Source organism: Streptopelia decaocto (assembly GCF_964273445.1).
Source record: "Streptopelia decaocto genome assembly, chromosome: 1".
In the NCBI taxonomy this organism is placed as follows: Eukaryota; Metazoa; Chordata; class Aves; order Columbiformes; family Columbidae; genus Streptopelia; species Streptopelia decaocto.
In genome coordinates, this window is record NC_138663.1 from 195,604,942 (window position 1) to 195,623,357 (window position 18,416).

Genomic DNA, 18,416 nt, shown 5'->3' on the forward strand with positions numbered 1-18,416 from the left:
TACAAAGGTTACGTTACCATGGCAACAGGGTGTCATACAAAGAGCAAGTGCCAGACGCTTCATGTGTGGCTGAGGAGACAAAGAGCCCAAGAACAGAAAGCTCCACAAGAGTGTTTTGCATGTACACCACTTATATTACTGACATGGTGGCTTACATAAGCAGCACTAACAAAAAGATAATTATTCTTTTATTACAGTATCTCCACGAATGTTATTTCACTGTTAGTCAAATGTTATTTCACTATAAAGGTCACCGCATGACGGCGGCCCGTCAGGCCCCACAGCCAGGTCAGCTCTCAGGGGCAAAGCCGGGCCCTCGGCCTGGGGCTCCGGCCGCAGGGCGCACCGCGGGAGGAGCCCCAAGAGGCCAACCTTCCCCCACACCTTACAGACCGCCCGCCGTCACCCACCACCTTCGGGCGGCCCATCGCACCGCCCCCCAGACAAAGCGGGCGGGCCGAGCGGGCGGCGCCGGGACCACCCTGTCTGACTCCTCCGTAACCCGGCGATATCCCCGCCACCGGAAGCTCATTGAGGGGAGAGGCGGGCCCTGAAAGGCACTAGCCAATTATCGACAGATATCGGAAAGACAAGCAGCGGGTGTAGCCAATCCTGTCTGGGGCTGCGTACAACCGGTGGTGGCCCCGCTGGGAGGGAGGGTGCAGCGCTCAAAGCTTATGTGGGGGACTCCGGCCCGCCTGGCGCGTCAGGGCGGGACGGAGAAGTGGCGGACGTAGGCTACCAATAGGCTTGCGGGAAGAACTGACAGGCATGCAGCTCGCCCAATGGGAGGGCGTTGGCTGTTAAAGGGCCGGCGACCCAGAGGGGAGAGTTGGGCGCAGGTGAGTAGTTCGCGCGGCTCCCCGGGGATCCGAGCGGGCGGGGAGCGGGACCGGCCCTGTCCGCGGTGGGGCTGACGCAGCCGCCTCCCCTGTGGGGTTGCCCCACGCGCGGGGTGCGGGCAGCCCCCGGCCCCTTTGTGGGGGAAGCGCGGTGGGGCTTCGCCGCCCTCGGCCCCTGCGGGCAGTGAGGCGGTTGTCCGCCGTCCTCCTCGGGAGCCCCGCAGGTCCGCCCTGCTCCTCCTCATCCTCCTCGGAGGAGAGGCGCAGGGTCCCGCTGCCCGGTCACTTCTCGGGGTGGCCTTGGCCTACGGCGTGGGCGGGGGTCGCGGGCCCACCCGCTCCGCGGGGTCAGGGCGGGGGGACCCCCGCAGCCACGCTCTGGGCGCTGCCGCCCTGGCGGAGCAGGCCCGGCGGGGCTCGGGGTCGCCAGCCGGGGCAGCCGCCCGTGCCCCGGCCTTCCTTTGTTGCCTTCCCCGCAGGGCGTCGTGCGGCTCCTGGCGGGACCCGGCCGGCCCCGCCTCCCCGCTGCCCGGCGGCGCGGAGCGGGGCGCTGTGCCCCCTCCAGCCCTGCAGGGTGCGCGCCTGCTCGGGGGGCAGGTTTGCTCCCGTTCACGGCCATTGCTGTTGCAGGGGAACTTTCTACTGATGAATCTGTGGATTCAACAGCCTGAATCTGCCGCTGCTTTCCATCCTCGGTACTGCCTCTCTGTTTCCTTGAATTATCCTTTTAGGTGTCATTAGTTCCCTTTAGTGCTTGCCTTTTCAAACCACGAGCTTCTTGTAGAACGTCTGACAGTTTGGTGACGTCTTCAAGTAGCACCCAGATCCTCCTGTACTAAATCCTCTCTTGATACTAAAGCATGAGTTGTTCCAAGCCAAGGTAGCCATCCGTTCCAAATCGCATATGAAGTTTTCCAGAGACCTCTAGGCTCTAGTACCATGCAAAGATCAGACTCTCAAATTTTCTTTAAAAAGGGTAGCAGGTCCTCCCAATTTAAAGTGTTTTGTGGTTTTTGTTTGTTTGTTTTTTTCGTTAAATTGTAAGCTCTGAAAGTTAAAAAAAAAAAAAAAAAAAAGGAAAAGGCAAGTCATAAAGACATCATGGTCTAAAAAGTCATAATTTTTCTAGAGGATAGTTCATGTTTCATGCTAGCAACAGTCCTTGAGTCCTGGGGAATGCGTGTTTGTGGGTTATTTTGCTTACTGATTTAGTGTTTTTGTTGTGTGTGTTCATTTGGGGTTTTTTTGTTTGTTTGTTTTTTGTTGGTCCAGCAGAGATACAGTAAGGTGTGAGCAAAAGAGACACAAAGATACAGAGGCAGAACGGCGGATGCCTCCTGCTAATTACATCAAAGTTATTCAGTGTATGTGTGTTCAGCTTTGTTTTGTAATACTTGTTTCATTTCAATCTTAACAAATAGTTTGTGTTTCTTTAGTCCAATGACGAGGACCTTCTTGACTGTAAGTTGCTTCTGGCCTGACAGGGCTGCATCAGACCCGTAGCTCTGTGTTGTCCTCTTTCCTGGAAGACCCTTGAAATCTTTCTGTTATCGTGTGATCAGAATTGCTTGTTTTTTTCTAGCCAGCACTTTGTGTTTCTGCCCAAACTGCGAAAATGTGCGTTTTGCGTTTGTAGCTAGCACCATGCTGTGAGATGGGTGCGTGGCTGGTCACATAATGGGCTGTTTACATCCTGTGTTATTTCCCAGGGATTTTTCTGTCACTTGACAAGACTGTAGCTATTCCTTGCTAGGTAACTGATGTCTTTGGTCATGTTACGGAAATGCTTTTGGTCATATAGTTGAGAAGAAATTTTTAAAATTCATTTTCTTGCAGTTGCTTCTCTTACTTTCATAGTGGTGGAAGTGGTTTGACCTGACCAAAAAAATTTTTTTCACCTCTGCTCTTATCTCCATGTACTTCTTATGAGTGAATTGCCCATCTTCCCAATCGGAGAACTCAGAAAATATTATTTACTTTGGAATTGTCTGCTAAAGACACTAAAATGTAGAGCAGTTACAGTTCTGATTTTGGCAAAAATGCAATGTCTGTCTCATTATTTCCCCGCCCCCCCCCAAATATATGCATTTCATATTTTAGACTTATTATCAAAGCAAAACTTAAACATAATCTATGTCCTCTTTTTGTAAATCATGCTTTTCAAAATGATGATTTTTTTTTTTTCTGCAACTGTTTAAAATGTGTACAAATCCTAGCATATTACTATTCCTGTCCCTTATATGTTTTGAGCATGTAACAGTTCATTTTTCTGCATTAAAGAGTAATGTCCTGGAGACCATCTAGCAATGTCAGAAAACAGAATATTCCAAACGTCAGCTTTAGTTAGATAATAATGCTTTTTAGTTAATATATTAGAAAGGTAAACACTGCCACAATAGACTTGATCTGACTCTGGGAGTCAATATAACCTTAAGTCAGTTCGTCAACACTGATTTATATTAATAAGAAAGGAATCATATTTAATGAGGCAATATGCTTTCCAAGAGGAAAGAGTTATAAAAGGTAAGATGTCCTTACCAGTTGGAAGTTAGTAGTCATGGGGTTTAAAATAGGTAGGCTTTGCTGCTGTTTTACTGGGAAATTCAGGGGCTTGTATCAGACATGTTCTAGAAGAAAAAAAAAAATAAGTCTAAAAGAAAACTTTAATAAAGGAATTGGATACCAGTAGTTTCCAAGTTAGTATTATAGTTCTTAAAGATTATGCGATTGGTTTATGGCATAAAATCTGAAACCAAGATCAGGCACTTCACAAAGAGTGGCTGGAGCGATCAGATGGGTGATGCACAACACCTGCACAAGGAGCAGTGAGACTGACCACAGGATAACCTGAGAGTTGTGTGTTTTAACTCTTTGCCTTCTCTGGAGCCAAGGTGGAAGCTTGGCTGGCTGTGTCTTCCTCATTTGTGTAGAATTATATTTAGAAAATAACATTGTTGAAAATTTGATTTGAAAGCTCTGTGTGTGTGTTTTCCTGTGATTGTGCCCACTTTATCCTGCTGTGCTAGCAGTGAGAGATCTAGGGAGGGCCAGGGTAAATAAAGATACCATGTGGGTCTCTAAAATCCTGTGGTTCCCTGTTATTGGGGAATGACCAGAACCTTGTTCATCCCAGCTGGGGCTGAGTCAAGGACTTAGCCAGTGTATATCTTGAGATGAAAATGACTGTGACTCAGCAGAAGTCTGATGTTTAGGTACCTTAAGAGACAATTTAGTATATACTAGTATTTTCAAGAGTTTGATGTATCCAACTGGCAAGTACTTTGGAAAGTCTGACCCACTTTTCCAGTTAAAGTACTTGAATGTTCACTTAAGTACATGCTTAAAATCAAACGTGAATTTTCACTAGTTTCAGTAGAAAGAAGTGTGGCCTTATAAACGGAGGTTCAGTGTCTTGGTAGTGACAAGTAAGAATTACTATAATTCTTGTGAAACTGATATTGCATGTAAGAACTCTATGTAGTTCTTTTTACCTGGAAGACCAGCTCAAAATGGATACCTCTGAATCTTTCACACACACACTTCACACCCTGAAAACAGGTAAGTGCAAACACGTTTCTAAAGCCAGCATAAAGATATGAACGTTTGGTCATTCCGCAATAAACAGGAATCCTGGCTTTATCTGTGTATCTGTCAGTCCAGAATAACTGCCTTATTAGCAGTGAATTTTCTAAAAGCGCTCTTAATTTGTTCTGTGTCCGGGTAACTTTTCTGAAGAGCTTACCTGCCCGGTGACTTTTTAAAGGTTAGAAAAAAACAAAACACGCACATGCAAAAAACACCAAAAAAAAAACCCATATGAAAACACCACTTGTACAAGGTAAACTTAGAATTTGATAATTTGATACATAGGTCAAGAGATTTAGTTGCCATAATAATAGAAAAGCAATAATGCTGTAATTCACATTTGAAAAGCACAGCAAATACCAAATCAATTGATTTACTGCCAGGCAAGTAAACACAATGCTGCATCCTTGAAAGCACAAGTATCTCTTTGTCATAAACTTATAACAATGAAGATTAAGGGAGATGCTTAAAGATCAGACAAAAGGTCTCAGAAAAAGTTTATGTAATTCTAGCAGTTATAACTGCAGCATTTTTTTGAGTACTGGTCATGTCAGGGTGTCCATTAAAACAGTATGTTATATATATATATATATATAATTTTTTTTTTTATGATCCCCTTTTCTTAACCAATTAGTATTTTATTTTCAGAAGGGCAGGAAGTTTCATGCATCTTAAACAGGAATGTGCAGCTTCTAGCTGGAGTCCGGAGAGTCAGAAGTGCTGGATAACCAAATGGGAGGACACTAGAATGGTCCATGCTAATGCAAGCTCGTGCTTTATGCAGTTGATTTCTTCTTGTGACATGGTTTTGCATATTTGCTAACTAGTAACCATCAGAAATAAATGGATTCAAAGTGAGGGTGATATTTTAATGAGAAGTAATAAACCTAAGTAGTTTCCTAAATGCAATATTTAAAAAAAATATTTGATTCCAGCATGCTTATGTTTTGATTATGAAAGAATGTTGTGTGATATCAAAAATGGCTAATCTATTACGTGCATTGTCCCCCAAACTGAGAGTTTTTGTGTAATGTTCTGATGTGTATGTTTTAACCAAGTTCAGGAGAAAAAAATACTTAATAATTTAAGAATCCTGTATAGCTGGGGAGTGTTACTTAAGGATTAAGTCCATTATGCAATAGCAACCAAATATATAATCTGCAAGCTATTTGCTTCAGGTGGACAGGAAGTCTATACTAGATTAATAGTGAATAAATGTAACAGCTTGAAACTGTAAGTACTGTGTAGTGAATCACTGGCTTCCTTGGTTTAAAGCCTTTTAAACCTACCCATCCCAGTTTTGGCTGGGATAGAGTTTTTTTTTCCTAGCAGCTGGTACAGTGCAGCATTTTGCATTTAAAATGAGAATAATGTTGATAATACGCTGACGTTTTAGTTTTTGCTGAGCAGTGCTTACTCTAAGCTTCTCATACTACCCTGCCAGTGAGGAGGCTGGGGGTGCACAAGAAGCTGGGAGGGGACACAACTGGGAGAGCTGACACAAACTGGCCAAAGGGATATTTCAGACCATAGGATGTCATGCTGAACAAAAACCTGGGGGCAGCAGCTGCTGCTCGGGCACCGTCTGGGCGTAAGTCAGTGGGTGGTGAGCGATTGCATTGTGCAGCACTTGTTTTGGTATATTCTTTTATCATTATTATTATTGTTTTCCCTTTTCTGTATTATTAAACTATCTTTACCTCAACCCACAAGATTTACCTTTTTCCTGATTCTCCCATCCTGCTGTGAGGGGAGTGAGAGAACGACTGTGTGGTGTTTAGCTGCCTGCCGGGTTAAGCCATAACTCTACCTGAAGTGGTAGGTAGTGTGGAACAGAAGAAAGTCCAAAAAAAGTCCTAAGTTGAAGCAAACAGTCTGACCAAGAACCATTTTTCATTTTCAGTCTCTGCCTTCAGTTTTGGCTTTGTGTGTTCGTTTGTGTGTTCATGTGTTCGTTTGTGTGTTCGTTTTGAGGATGCTTGAAATATAAGCCCTTCTCCAAAAATAAGCCCTAGTTACAGTTCATAAAAAACAGCAATTTAAATAGTGTCCAGGCAGCTATAAATGTAGAAAAGTAAGCATCTTTTGGACTAAAAATTAACAAAAGACCCTGTCATATTTTTGGGAAAGCAGGTTATGATCTATGATATATTCATCACTGCATTAATAGTCCCCTGTTTCTCCCACTCAGACTTTCCACTTCCTGCACAGAGCTGCGCACAATCTGTCAGGTGTGTTATGGGGTTTAGCATTCTCTTCAGCATTGGGCACAGGACCAGCTATTGCTGAAGGTAGAAGACTGAATGAACTTTCAACCTGCTGTCACATCTGACACAAGGTGTTTTGCAGTGTGAGAAGGATAGAGGAGGGCTTTACCATGGGCATGTAGTGACTTACTCGTAAATCTAGCTGCTGTTAAAACATCTCTAATGCATGACATTTGTTCGAAATAGTTATGTTCTGACATTCAGCAGAATTGCTCCAGTTCTTTTTTTGTGATAAAGCTAAGTAAGAACAGCCTCTAAAACTTCAGCTTTTCATATTAATCTACGTTTTGTTTTTTTTTTTTTTTTTAATAGAAATGGTGTCTCGTTGAAAATATGTCTCAGAAATTTCAGTCCCCTAAACGTTTCTTGTGTTTGAAGTAATGATGTACAATTCTAGCTTTTTTTTGGAAATAATTCAGCATTCAAACTGGAATTTGTATGTCATATTTCAGCCTTAAGCAAATCCCAACTGGCAAAACTCTAATAAGAGTTGAAAGCAAATACCTGTATTTTTATAATGGAAATATCAACTCAACCTTAACGGTTTGTGACATGGGTATATTAATGGAATTATAATTCATATGAGATTAGAGAAGGTGTCTATAGCTACTTTATATTCAGAGTTTAACAAAATGGTTTTCTTCTATCGAATGAACAATCAGTTCAAAATATGCGTTTCTTAAATTATGACTTAGGGTTCAAGTTCGTTAAATGAAATTACACTGTATGCATTGGAGATTTATGTTGTTTGCTCTTTTTCTCTTAGGAAGCCTGACAAATAGGAAAATACTACAAAGTGAAGAGAAAATTCACTTCACAAGAACTGAGCTCTGCTTTCATAGGCTTTTAAATTTTATTTGTATTAATAACTGATAAGTGTCAGATCATCTCTGTAGTCTCCTGTGGTGAAATTATTAGGTTAAAGCTGGAAAAAATGAAACAATTAAAAAGAAAAAGAAAAAGCAATTTTAGCGTTCAGGAAACTCAAACTCTCCTTAAGGAAATCAGAAAAAGGAGAGAAGTACTCTTTTCAAAGCAACTTAATACAACAATTAATGAGATGAAACGGAAAGCTTGGGAGGAAATAGCAGAGTGTGTAAATGCTGTAGGTGAAGGAGAGCAAAGAACAGGGACAGAAGTGAAAAGGCGATACCTTGACTGGAGAGCACTCATGAAGAGAAAACGTCTGAATGCAAACATCAAAGTAGTAGGTGCTGGGTTTCACCTTCCTTCATCCAATTTAGATGACTCTCTCAATGAAGACATGGATGAGAAAATGGGATTTGCAATTGAATCTAGTTTTGAATGGCAAAATATCACTGACTTCAGAGAAGCTGGTGGATCCTTAACAGAAATCAAAGTAGAAGAGGAAGAGGAGGATCCGCAGAATTTTGAAGTGAGTGACTGATGTACATTAGCTGTGTGCAATATGGCCTTCATTTCATTTCAGCGTAAGGCTTTTTGCTGTGTTTCTTCATAACATCTGTTTCTGTTTTTTCTGAATGTGTGAATTAAAGAAACTGTAGAAAAAAATGTGTTTCAGAGATATGTTATTCAAATCTAGAAACTTGAAATTATGTGTATGGTCTAGGATGTTGATTATTAAATTGATGTCCTTCAACTTTGAGAATGTATTTGCATATATATTTTTCCATTTGTATGTGCCATATGTAGAATGAAAATACACTGTTGAAGGAAACTAGTTATTTTAATACTTGGGCTGTCTGGATAGATGAACAGAGAAAAGAAATGCACAAATGAAAGTATATGTTACCTGCAGGTACAGAAAGAAATAGGATACTGTTTGCATTTCTTAAAATGAATCTACAGGAGATAAAAATATTTCATGAATAAGTCAATCAGCCATTTGTCTCTGTCAGAAATTTAGTGTGATTTTGTCAAGCAGTTGTGGATCCGGTAGACAGGTTGTTACTCTGTGTAGTACCGTGACTGTCCTGGGGTAGGCAGCCCGCTGGAGAGAAGTAGAATGTTTGAATAGTTTTGTTGTGCCTGTACAAATACATATATTTTCAAAAAAGGGCACACTAAAATTTTTGGTTTGGGTGGGGTTTTTTTGAGGTGGCAGGGGAGACTACTCCTGTCTTAGCTCAGTTGAGATGTGTGCTGGGAAAAAAATGGAATAAGCTGTTAAATGGTAGCGAGACGACTGTCTGACAACTGCTGAAGAACAAAGAGTGTCTGCCTTGCTCTAGTGCTAGAAGACTGGCAGTAGCTCTCATTGTGTTAAGATTTTTCTGAATCCATATGTTCCTCATTTTGCCTTTCTTTTGCAGCATACTTAGTGGGAGACAGTTGTTCCTTGTGTACTATGAATTTGTAGCACGTAAGGGTTATAATTCTGCATGAGGTGTTACAGTCTGCCAAGAGCAATGGCCCTAACCACCTACTCATCTGCATCATAAATAATTTTACAGCAAATGTGATAATACAAAATTGGTTAAACAGGTCCTGTTTGTTGACCCACTTAATACAGTTTGAAAGGTTAGGATAATGTGAAAAATGTCTGTGTTTTTGAGAAATGGAATCCTCAAGTTAGTGAAGGCTGGGTTAGCTTACATACCACATAGCCTATAGATCCAGCTGGTCTGATAAACAGTCACAACAAATTCCTAGTGGCTTACATAAATGTCACTAAGCTATATGAAGAGTCAGAACAACATATGCCTTTGTAGATCCTGCTGCACCTACTGTGCAATATTTTCTTGCATGTCTGCTGATAAGCTGATTTTTCTGTTTTTCATTACCAGATATTAACTTGCAGATAAGGTATGTTTCTCTGTATGTGTAAGGCTAGAAAACAGTCTTTTTATCTAACATGGTTGTTTCACAGCATGTGAGTTAAACAGTTCTGTGTAGCTTTTAAGATGAAAAAAACCAATATGTTATTTTCAGTCAAGTTGTGTGTGAGAAATTTATTCTGGCATGAAGTCTGGAATGTAATTCTTGTCTATCACATTCTTCTCTGCAGTTTCCTATAGAGGAAGAAGAAGAAATATTGTCATCGGTTTTGCCAGAGTCGAAAAAAGAAAATGACCTGCCAGACTTCCCACACATTGAAGAGTTTGGAAATCTAAGCTCTGCTCAAGCTAGGCTAGCCTATGAAGATTCTCACTTGCTTGTAAATCTGGAGAAGCAGAAGGTGGAACTGGAGAAGCAGCGACTAGACATTGAAGCTGAAAGGTTGCAAGTGGAGAAGGAGCGCCTGCAAATTGAAAAAGAGCGTTTGCGGCATGTTGACTTGGAGCGTGAGAGACTTCAGATTGAGAAGGAGCGACTTCAGATTGAATGGGAGAAGCTCAGGCTAGAGACTCTGCATGCTGAAAAACCTGCCCTGGAAAATGATCTCACCCAAACAGAAAAACCCATCATGCAGCCTCTGGATCTAGAAACTGAAAAGTTAAAACTCGAAAAAGAACGTTTGCAGTTAGAGAAAGAGCGGCTGCAGTTCCTGAAGTTTGAGTCAGAGAAGCTGCAGATTGAGAAGGAACGCTTGCAAGTGGAGAAGGAGCGACTTCGAATTCAGAGAGAGGGTCACTTGCAGTGAACTTCTCAAGTGTCAACATTAGTATTTTGATGTTTGTAAAATAGAGGTAGTTCTTTTCTTGATACTGAAACTGTCCTAGAGGTTTAACGTTCATCTGTTTGGAGTTGAATGTTGATGTTAAACTAAAAAAGAAAAAAAAATGGTGCTGAATATGTCAGTGTGCCTACATACATGAGCTTATGTGTGAAATTGCTTTTCAGTGTATCAGAAAGAAGTGTTATGTTCTCTTGTCCTCAGTATTGTGTTGTATTAGTTTGGTGTCCTCTCATAGTCATATTGAGAAGAATCAAGGCTGAACCTTGTGTAATTTTTTCACTGTACTAACAGTAAGGAAGGATCACAATAAATTAATGTATGTTGTGAGGGCATGGTGCTGACAGTAGCCCACACAGTAAATAAGTTAGAACACAATAATGCAGAGACATGATGCAATTGATTCGTTTAACTTAATCTCCTTGTTTTGTTTTTTTCCACCTCACCAATTGGAAAAAGAGTTCAAGAATTATCTAAAAGTTAAAGTACGAGTTAAGTTTACCGCTGTTACGTTTACTGTTGTTCCACAGCCTGAGCTGAATGGGAGTGCAGAAAAATAGTATTCCGTCTTTTGCATGAAGTATTCATGCTACATAAAGTTACACATCAATCATACCTACTATAAGCTGGACTGCTGGTTGCACCAGGCCATTAATAATGCTGTATGGAATATAGCACTTGTCATAGTATAGCATAGGGACTTACTGATTGATCAGGTGTGCTGTTTGATGTATCTCTGACCTCTTGAAGTAATTTGCTAGTGCTGGTTTGTTCCTTGAAAGACAGTAGCTGGCGATGAGAGTCTTGGTCGTAGAGATGTAGAGGGTAAGCAGCGACTAAGGAACACTGGGCTGAGCACTAACACTCGTGATGTTGGTTCTGCGTGGCCAGCACTGAGGTCGTGTCCAAGAGGCAGCCAGAAGATACTTCAGTGGCTGACACCATGTAGTGTGTTTTAATTAGACAAACAGAAATGGTCAGTTCTGAGGGCTGTCAGTATATTTCATAAGCAATGTATTTATTTAAAATAATTATACTTAAAAAACCCAAGCTATTATTTCATATGTTTCAATCCCAACTGAGCCAGACTTCACATTTCTCATCTTTCTGCACGTAACTATCTTTTGTTGCCTCCATTTGAAATTTACAACTACAAAAATACTAAATCTGAATATATGTTGAGTGACTTACATGGATTCTTGTGCAAGTAAATATATTTATACCACTACAGGATTACTTCTATTCTGCAAAGAAAATGTTATTTTTTTATTACTGAAACAAGTGTGCTTCTACAGTGGAAATAAATTTGACTAGTACAATCCAAAAATACCCTTGAGACTGTGTTTCTTCACAGAGAAACAGGGCTACACATGAAGAGGAAGCTGGATACTCAACACTGTAGCACCCCAAAGTTTCTTGTATCTGTATTTTCAGTATAGTAAATCAGAGAGGTGAGTCACTCAGAACAGGACTTAAACCAACCAGCACTTACTTGAGAAAAAGGAAGGAGACACAAACCAGCTGGATAGAAATGTCCAAGGGGTAAGTGTATCTGAGATTCTATTTCCTGGATGTGATGGGTTGACCCTGGCTGGACACCAAGTACCCACCAAGCTGCTCTGTCACTCCCTTCCTCAGCTGAACACGGGAGAAAAATACAATGAAAGTCTTGGGGGTCGAGATAAGGACAGGGAGAGATCACTCGCAATTACTGTCCCGGGCAAAACAGACTCAGGGAAATTTAATTTATTACCAGTCAGAGCAAGATAATGAAAAATAAAACCAAGTCTTAGAACACCTTCCCCCCACCCTTCTCTTCTTCCTGGGCTGACCTTCACTCCTGATTTCTCTGCCTCTTCCCCCTGAGTGGCATGAGAATGGGGAATGGGGTTTGTGTTCTGCTCATCACACGTTTCTGCTGCTGCTTCCTCCTCAGGGGGACGACGACTCACACTCCTCCCCTGCTCCAGCGTGGGGTCCGTCCCATGGGAGACAGTCCTCCATGAACTTCTCTTCCAGCTGTTGCTGTGCAGCAGCTTTTTTTCCACTTCTCAAGTATGTTATCCCAGAGGTGCTACCATCATTGCTAATGGGCTCGGCCTTGGCTAGCGGTTGGTCTGCCTTGGAGCCGGCTGGCATTGGCGCCGTCACACACAGGGGAAGGTTCTAGCAGCTTCTCAGAGAAGCCATCCGTGTAGCTCCCTACTACCAAACCTAGTGTTGGGTTAGCAGTTGGACTTGATGATCTTAAAGATCTTTTCCAACCTAAACGATTCTATGATTCCAGTGAGATAACTTGGATTTCGTGATCACTCCTGAGATGACCAACTTTATAGATAAGTATTCTGACTGCCAAACAGGGTGAGCAGGACAAAGGGCAACACAGCCAGCCATGCAAGAGGTAGTGACCAGAAGGGCCAATCCAGGATGGGTCTTGTCCATAAGAAGTGCTTGGTTGGGAAGGAGAAGGTGTGGTGTCTGGCTTCTGTTTCAACAGGCAGTTATACTGCTGCTTGAGACCAGTGCCCATATCTTCATATTTTACTCCAGCTGAATGACTTAACCATCAAGAAAAAGGTTTGTATTTTACATTGGACATCTTGGGAATTATGGGCCAAGAGCATTCAAGGTTTTGGGGAAAAAATAAATAGATAAATCTGAACCATTTCTGAATTCAGAATAATTTCAGAAATGTGAACACTTCTCCAAATGTGAATAGATCAGTATGCGAGCAATTATTTCTTCTAACAACTATTCAGCCTCCTAGGGAAATGATGTATCTTTTGGTTATACAAAACCTTTTGGAAAATACTGAAAGATGAAATTAAATATCGTCATAAATCATTGAAAATACAGCTTCAACATAAAATTTAGAGAAAATTACAGTGTTTAATACATCAAATTTATAGCTTGCTTATTTCATACCAAAATTGCAGTCATTTTGTGCTAATTTGAATTTAAATGTCATATTTTTAAATACTAATCTGCAATCTCTTAATTCCTAATTGCTTGATTTACCAACCTGGGATCCTGACCACAAAGCCAAAGGGCAAGATTTAGACCATATAAATGTCTCTGAAGTCAGGACATACACATGAACTCAGCTCCTCTGTCAGAGAAGGAGACATTTTGCACTCCTGCTTAAAAGAAGGTACTGTGATTGTAAGTAATGAGCAGCATTTCCAGACTGGGAAGAGCTTTAAGACAAGAGAGAAACCACATGAATACAGAGGAAGAGGCAAGTATTTGGGGAAGAAAAAAGAGAGCTGAAGATCAAACATTTAAGAAGAGTGAAGGTGGGTGAAGCCGGTGATAGATTAAACAGAGTACTGGAAATAGCCCCAGTGGACATTGCAAACTGCTTTATTGACATTATATCTGATTTGCTGATGTCAGATCTCATGGACCCCCATGGAAATGTATGACGGGGGAGGCGTGGGGTGAAGCGCAGGCTGAGGGGCAGCAGGCAGCTTCACGGACGCCGTGCAAGGGACAGGCTCACACGCTCTGTGCATGCTGTGTGGTTACCTGTGCTGAACAGGGAACGTGCACCAGGACCTTCATAAATGCCATTAAGCCCACTAGTCCATTAATGTGTTTCTAGCCAGTAATTTTAGGGTCAGAAGGCCAAATAATGAAGGTAAAATAAAGGTGACTTCAGAGAGTTTCTTGCTGTCTGTTACTAGTGATGGCTCCCACCAACTTAGGCCTGGCTATACTAATGAAGAGAAGCAGAGTGCATCCAGGTGTTCTGATTAACACAGTTTCGAGACAGACTGGCTAATGCTTAACAGTGTCCTAACAACAGCCAGAGAAGGTTGTAGGGTAAGGTGTTAAATGTGTTCCCCAAGAGCAGCCCAGGATGAACAGCAGCCATGATCCCAACAGGACACACCTGAGTAAGCATGATGGGATTCAAAGGCAACTTCGTTTCCTTGAGTAAAGGATCCTGCTTTGTTTCTGGGCCATTTTGAGCAACTTTCACTGTGCTTAAAGAGACGCTGCAAACAATGTATAGACAGGGTATAAAAATATTTATTTATTAAGACAAACAAGAGATGGTTAGGATTTAATAAAGCTCTCAGACTAAGCATTAGTATCCTCATTACCACAAAGCATCTGTGCTAGCCAGGCAGGCATCAGCCATGAGAAGAGAGGCTCTCCAGCATAGCTCTTTGATGGTGCTGAGTTGCCATCTTCTGAGGGTTGTTTATTTTTCTTTTTTTTTTACTCTGAGGTTTCTTAGTCTTTCCATGTTGGTAGATTTTTTCCCCTTAAATCCCCTTAAATCTCCAAGTGCTACTGACAGCTGTCTCAGCAATCCCACTTCCATCTGTAGAGACCTTATCTTGCTTATATCTTCTCTATGAACTTTCTGAGCTTTTTCTCACAACTTCACAATTTTCCCATCAGCGTGAACCAAGGTTAGGCAGCTGGGCTGTGCCCTGGATTAAAGATGTGGCTGGGAGGCAACACATTTACCTGGCAAACTGAACGCACTCAATGATGGTCCAGGAGGTCTTACATAGTGGTGGGACTAGTCAGACCAACCTGCACTGAGTGAAGAAGTCCTCCAGCACCCACCTGTGGAGTTAGGAGCTGTGTGACTGGGTGGTGCTGTCCTGGATGTTACGTCTGTTGCTCTCTTCAGGATATAGCAAGACTGAGCAGAAAAAGAGGCAAAGCCATTATCACTCTCCTCATGTTGCTTCAGGTGTTGGAAAAAGCTTCTCTGTTACTGGCAGCTCTGAAATAGCATGACAGGCACAAGAAGGAGAGAAAAGTAAGTCTTGGGTTTCTGTGAACTTTCCCATGTAGAGCACAGAGCTCTGGATGACATCAGGCTCTTTGCCAGCTGCCCGATGGTAAAAGTTGCCCAAAATACTGCTGCTACACCAGGTATTTGGATAATCCAGGGCTGGATGTTGTGTGTATGCATCATCTTAAAATAGACAATAATCTGTCAGGTGCCCTTTCAAAACATGGCTGAATAATGTTCATATTTTTCCCCTCCCCAAAAAAAAGAAGTTTCTAAATCTGTCAGATAATATCTTCCTTGCAAGTGGGAACAGAAGCTGATAACTCACATTTCTTTGCCTTTTCATAGAACTTGGAGGCAGTTACCACAAAAGAGCATCAGTGACATCACCTGCCTCTCCAGCTCACACGCCCCCAGATGCCCCCTCAGAAAGGCACGGAGTGCTCCAAGGAGATGGAGTCAGATCCGGGGCTGACATTTTACAGACACGAAAATATCCTCAAAAGTCCTACTCCATGTCAATCAGGAGCCTTGGTAGAAGCGATAGGTGGGAGAAGAGGGAGGAGGAAAGACTGTTTTTTCTCTGTTGTTGCTGAAATCAGTTAGTGAATTTAAGACAGAGGGTGTCAGGAAACACCACCAAATGCAGTAGTGTTCACTTTTACTTTCTTTTTTATTTTTTTTTTATCCTCCTCCTTCTTCTCCTTCTTATTCTTCTTCTGGAGGAGACAGTGTGGCAGTTTGGCCCAGGGCTTGGGCGTTTTGCACCGGAAGCCCTGATCCTGCTTGGCATTGTACATGTGGCACAGGGAGTCCTGCCGAGGTGTCAGTTCAGTTGCACCCCAGGCAGCTTCTGGCCTCTGAAAAGATCCAGTAGCTCTTTCACAGCTCAGCATTTCCCTCCTAGGTTTGTACCATCTCCTGTGTTTGCAAACCCCATGAACTTCCAGAGTGGAAAGTCTGTCACTCCAAGGCCATGAGCAGTCACATGGCCTGGAACAGGCAAAAAGATGATCAGTTCTGGGACAGGTTGTCAATAACACAGTGTGCTGTAAATTTTTGCCTATGATTTTCAAAGACCATCTCATGCTACAGGCTGTGATCTTGCACTCCACATTCCACACAGCTTTTCCATCACTTGTGTTAGTACACAGTCTAAATGTTGGGCTATTTATGGCACTATTCCTTCCCAGAGGCTAAAAATGATGCACGAGCAGGCCTTCCTGTGACATGTCTATGCCAGGGGGGTTTTCCAGCACCGTGGCCACGTTGCCTGTTGAGCGGGGAGCTGTACAAGCTGCTGCCCCGGCTGTGACCACGCACCCACAGAGCTCCTGCTGGCAGCAGTTGTCAGAAGGGGCTTGGTGGACACTGGGCTCTGACACAGGAAAGGCTGGAGCTGCTCGCTGTAGATGTGTATTTGTTTTCATGCATGTCTGAGCTGGCATCAGGCTGTCAGCTTGTGAAGAGCTATATTATACCATAACCATGTTATCCAGAAACCAGAGCAAGAGCTGGTGGCCTTTGAAGTAGTCCAAAGTGCTAAGGAGGCAAGTAGCTACATATGAACAAATAAACTTGATTTTAAAAGGTAGCAGAGTGAGCAGCAGCATCTATGGCCTCTGACAAATCTGGATTTTACCAGAAGTCTAAATCCCTGCATCATTCAGGCACTGCTGAAGTTTGCAGCTAACAGAAAGATAAAGTATAAGCGGGACAGATTCGTATATATGTTAGAGGGTTTATTTTGCATCAATGACTCAGGATGTTTGTAGCTGGTGAGCTGGTGTCAGGACTACAGAAATATTTTAATCCAGACTAAAAAAAAAAAATAAAAGACAAGATTACATTTTAAAGTAAATGCTCAACTTTTTTTGTTTCTGCACATAATCCTTTTAAACCTGACCTACTTTAGAGGACACTTCCATCCTCTTCTTTTACAGTTTATTAAGAATACCATTGTTATTTTCCTTTACAGTTTTACTGTTTTTAATTTCACTGCTTCACACTATCAGTAGTTTTATTCTACACATTAGCAGACTGTGGAATACCTTGCCTTGTTACTTCTATATTTTCTAATTGCAACACTCCATCATTAGTCAACTGGTTCGTGATGTAGAAGGCAAAGTTTCTACTTCATTTCATGCTATATAATACAATGCTTCTGGTTCAGTAATTACATTGTGCCAGACTTGTGATCAATCCTGAGATAGCCCACTCTTGATGGATAGCCCCATCATGGAGTGTATAAGAATTGAAGCAAGAAGCAAATTTTTAATTTTGCTCCTCTGTCAATTTAGCTACTTGAACACTGCTTTTCAGACCAATATTTATCTCACTGAGATAAGAAGAGATTACAGAAATGAGAACTTAAAAGAGAGAACTGAAGTTTGAGAAGCATTTTGTAAAGTTTTGGGTTGCAAAGCAGGAAAGATATAAATTAGCCGTTCTTCCACAGAGAGCTATTGTATATTACTCTGTTAATGGAGTGCAAATCTTTTAGTTACCTCTTTAATGTACTGTAGAAAACCATTGCCTGCTTCTCATAACTATTCCAAGGATTATGTGAAATGAGATGATGACCTTACCACTACTGCTTGGTAGTAGGCCTGTGGAAAAAAAAAAAATTCCAAACATTTTCTTCTCAATCATAGGAGTGCTAATGAGTCAGACAATTTTCTGGAGTGGCAGCCAATTTTCCAATATATAGGATATGGGAATTGCAAGTATGGGGTCCAAGAGTGCAATGTCGGTCCCAAGGACAGTCAGAACAGCCACGTTAAGTGAGTAGAGTGGAGAGAGAGATAACCTTTATGGATGAATGACATTCTGGTGCCCTGAGGTTACAGCAGAAGACAGTCTGATCTGGATGGAGTGGGTTTACATTTCCCTCAGAAGCACTTGCTGGGAGCCAATTTCAGGGACAGAATTTCTGGCCAGACAGACTATTGCTCAGGTTCAATAAAGCAACATTTATGTTCTTGCATATCTTTATGGAATTGCATGATTTAATGGCAAAAACTATAGGTGAAATATTCCAATTTCTATAATAAAATTATCTTGTTTCCATTGTTCTTTGACACAGAGCTACACCTCAGGCTTTTCCATCTTACTTCCTATCTGTCATCCTTTTAGTATCTCATCCTTTCTCCAAGGACTAGCATTGAGAACCCACCGGTCAGAAACAACGGACTTAAAAAATGCTTCAGAAACTATGAGCTCTGGTAGCCTGGAGGGAGTTGGATCTTTTCACCAAAACGAGGTGAGGCAGCTGTGTCCACAAAATGCGTCAAGGTCATTTTGTATCCAAAACATTGGAAAAGGTCTGAAGTTCAGTATTCAATCATAGAGCTGAGTAGAAGTTC

General features: G+C 41.9%; 1 protein-coding gene across 2 annotated transcripts; it reads left to right on the forward strand.

Moving 5' to 3' along the window:
- Positions 1-665: 665 nt before the first annotated feature.
- Positions 666-10,495, forward strand: MSANTD4 (Myb/SANT DNA binding domain containing 4 with coiled-coils). Of its 2 annotated transcripts, XM_082070217.1 has the most exons (4): positions 666-842; positions 1,473-1,537; positions 7,461-8,090; positions 9,684-10,495. In XM_082070217.1, exons 3-4 carry the CDS (start codon positions 7,629-7,631, stop codon positions 10,257-10,259), a joined length of 1,038 nt encoding a protein of 345 aa, XP_081926343.1. In that variant the 5' UTR covers positions 666-842; positions 1,473-1,537; positions 7,461-7,628; the 3' UTR covers positions 10,260-10,495. The 2 variants fall into 2 exon arrangements, with proteins under 2 accessions (XP_081926343.1, XP_081926342.1); XM_082070216.1 differs by lacking the exon at positions 1,473-1,537.
- Positions 10,496-18,416: the final 7,921 nt, after the last annotated feature.

What these genes read in the sequence shown, in the direction of transcription:
- MSANTD4 (XM_082070217.1), top strand. Translation starts at nt 7,629, where the DNA reads ATGAAACAATTAAAAAGAAAAAGAAAAAGCAATTTTAGCGTTCAGGAA. An exon ending in AGGATCCGCAGAATTTTGAA is followed by an intron (nt 8,091 to 9,683) that starts GTGAGTGACTGA and finishes TCTTCTCTGCAG; the next exon opens with TTTCCTATAGAGGAAGAAGA.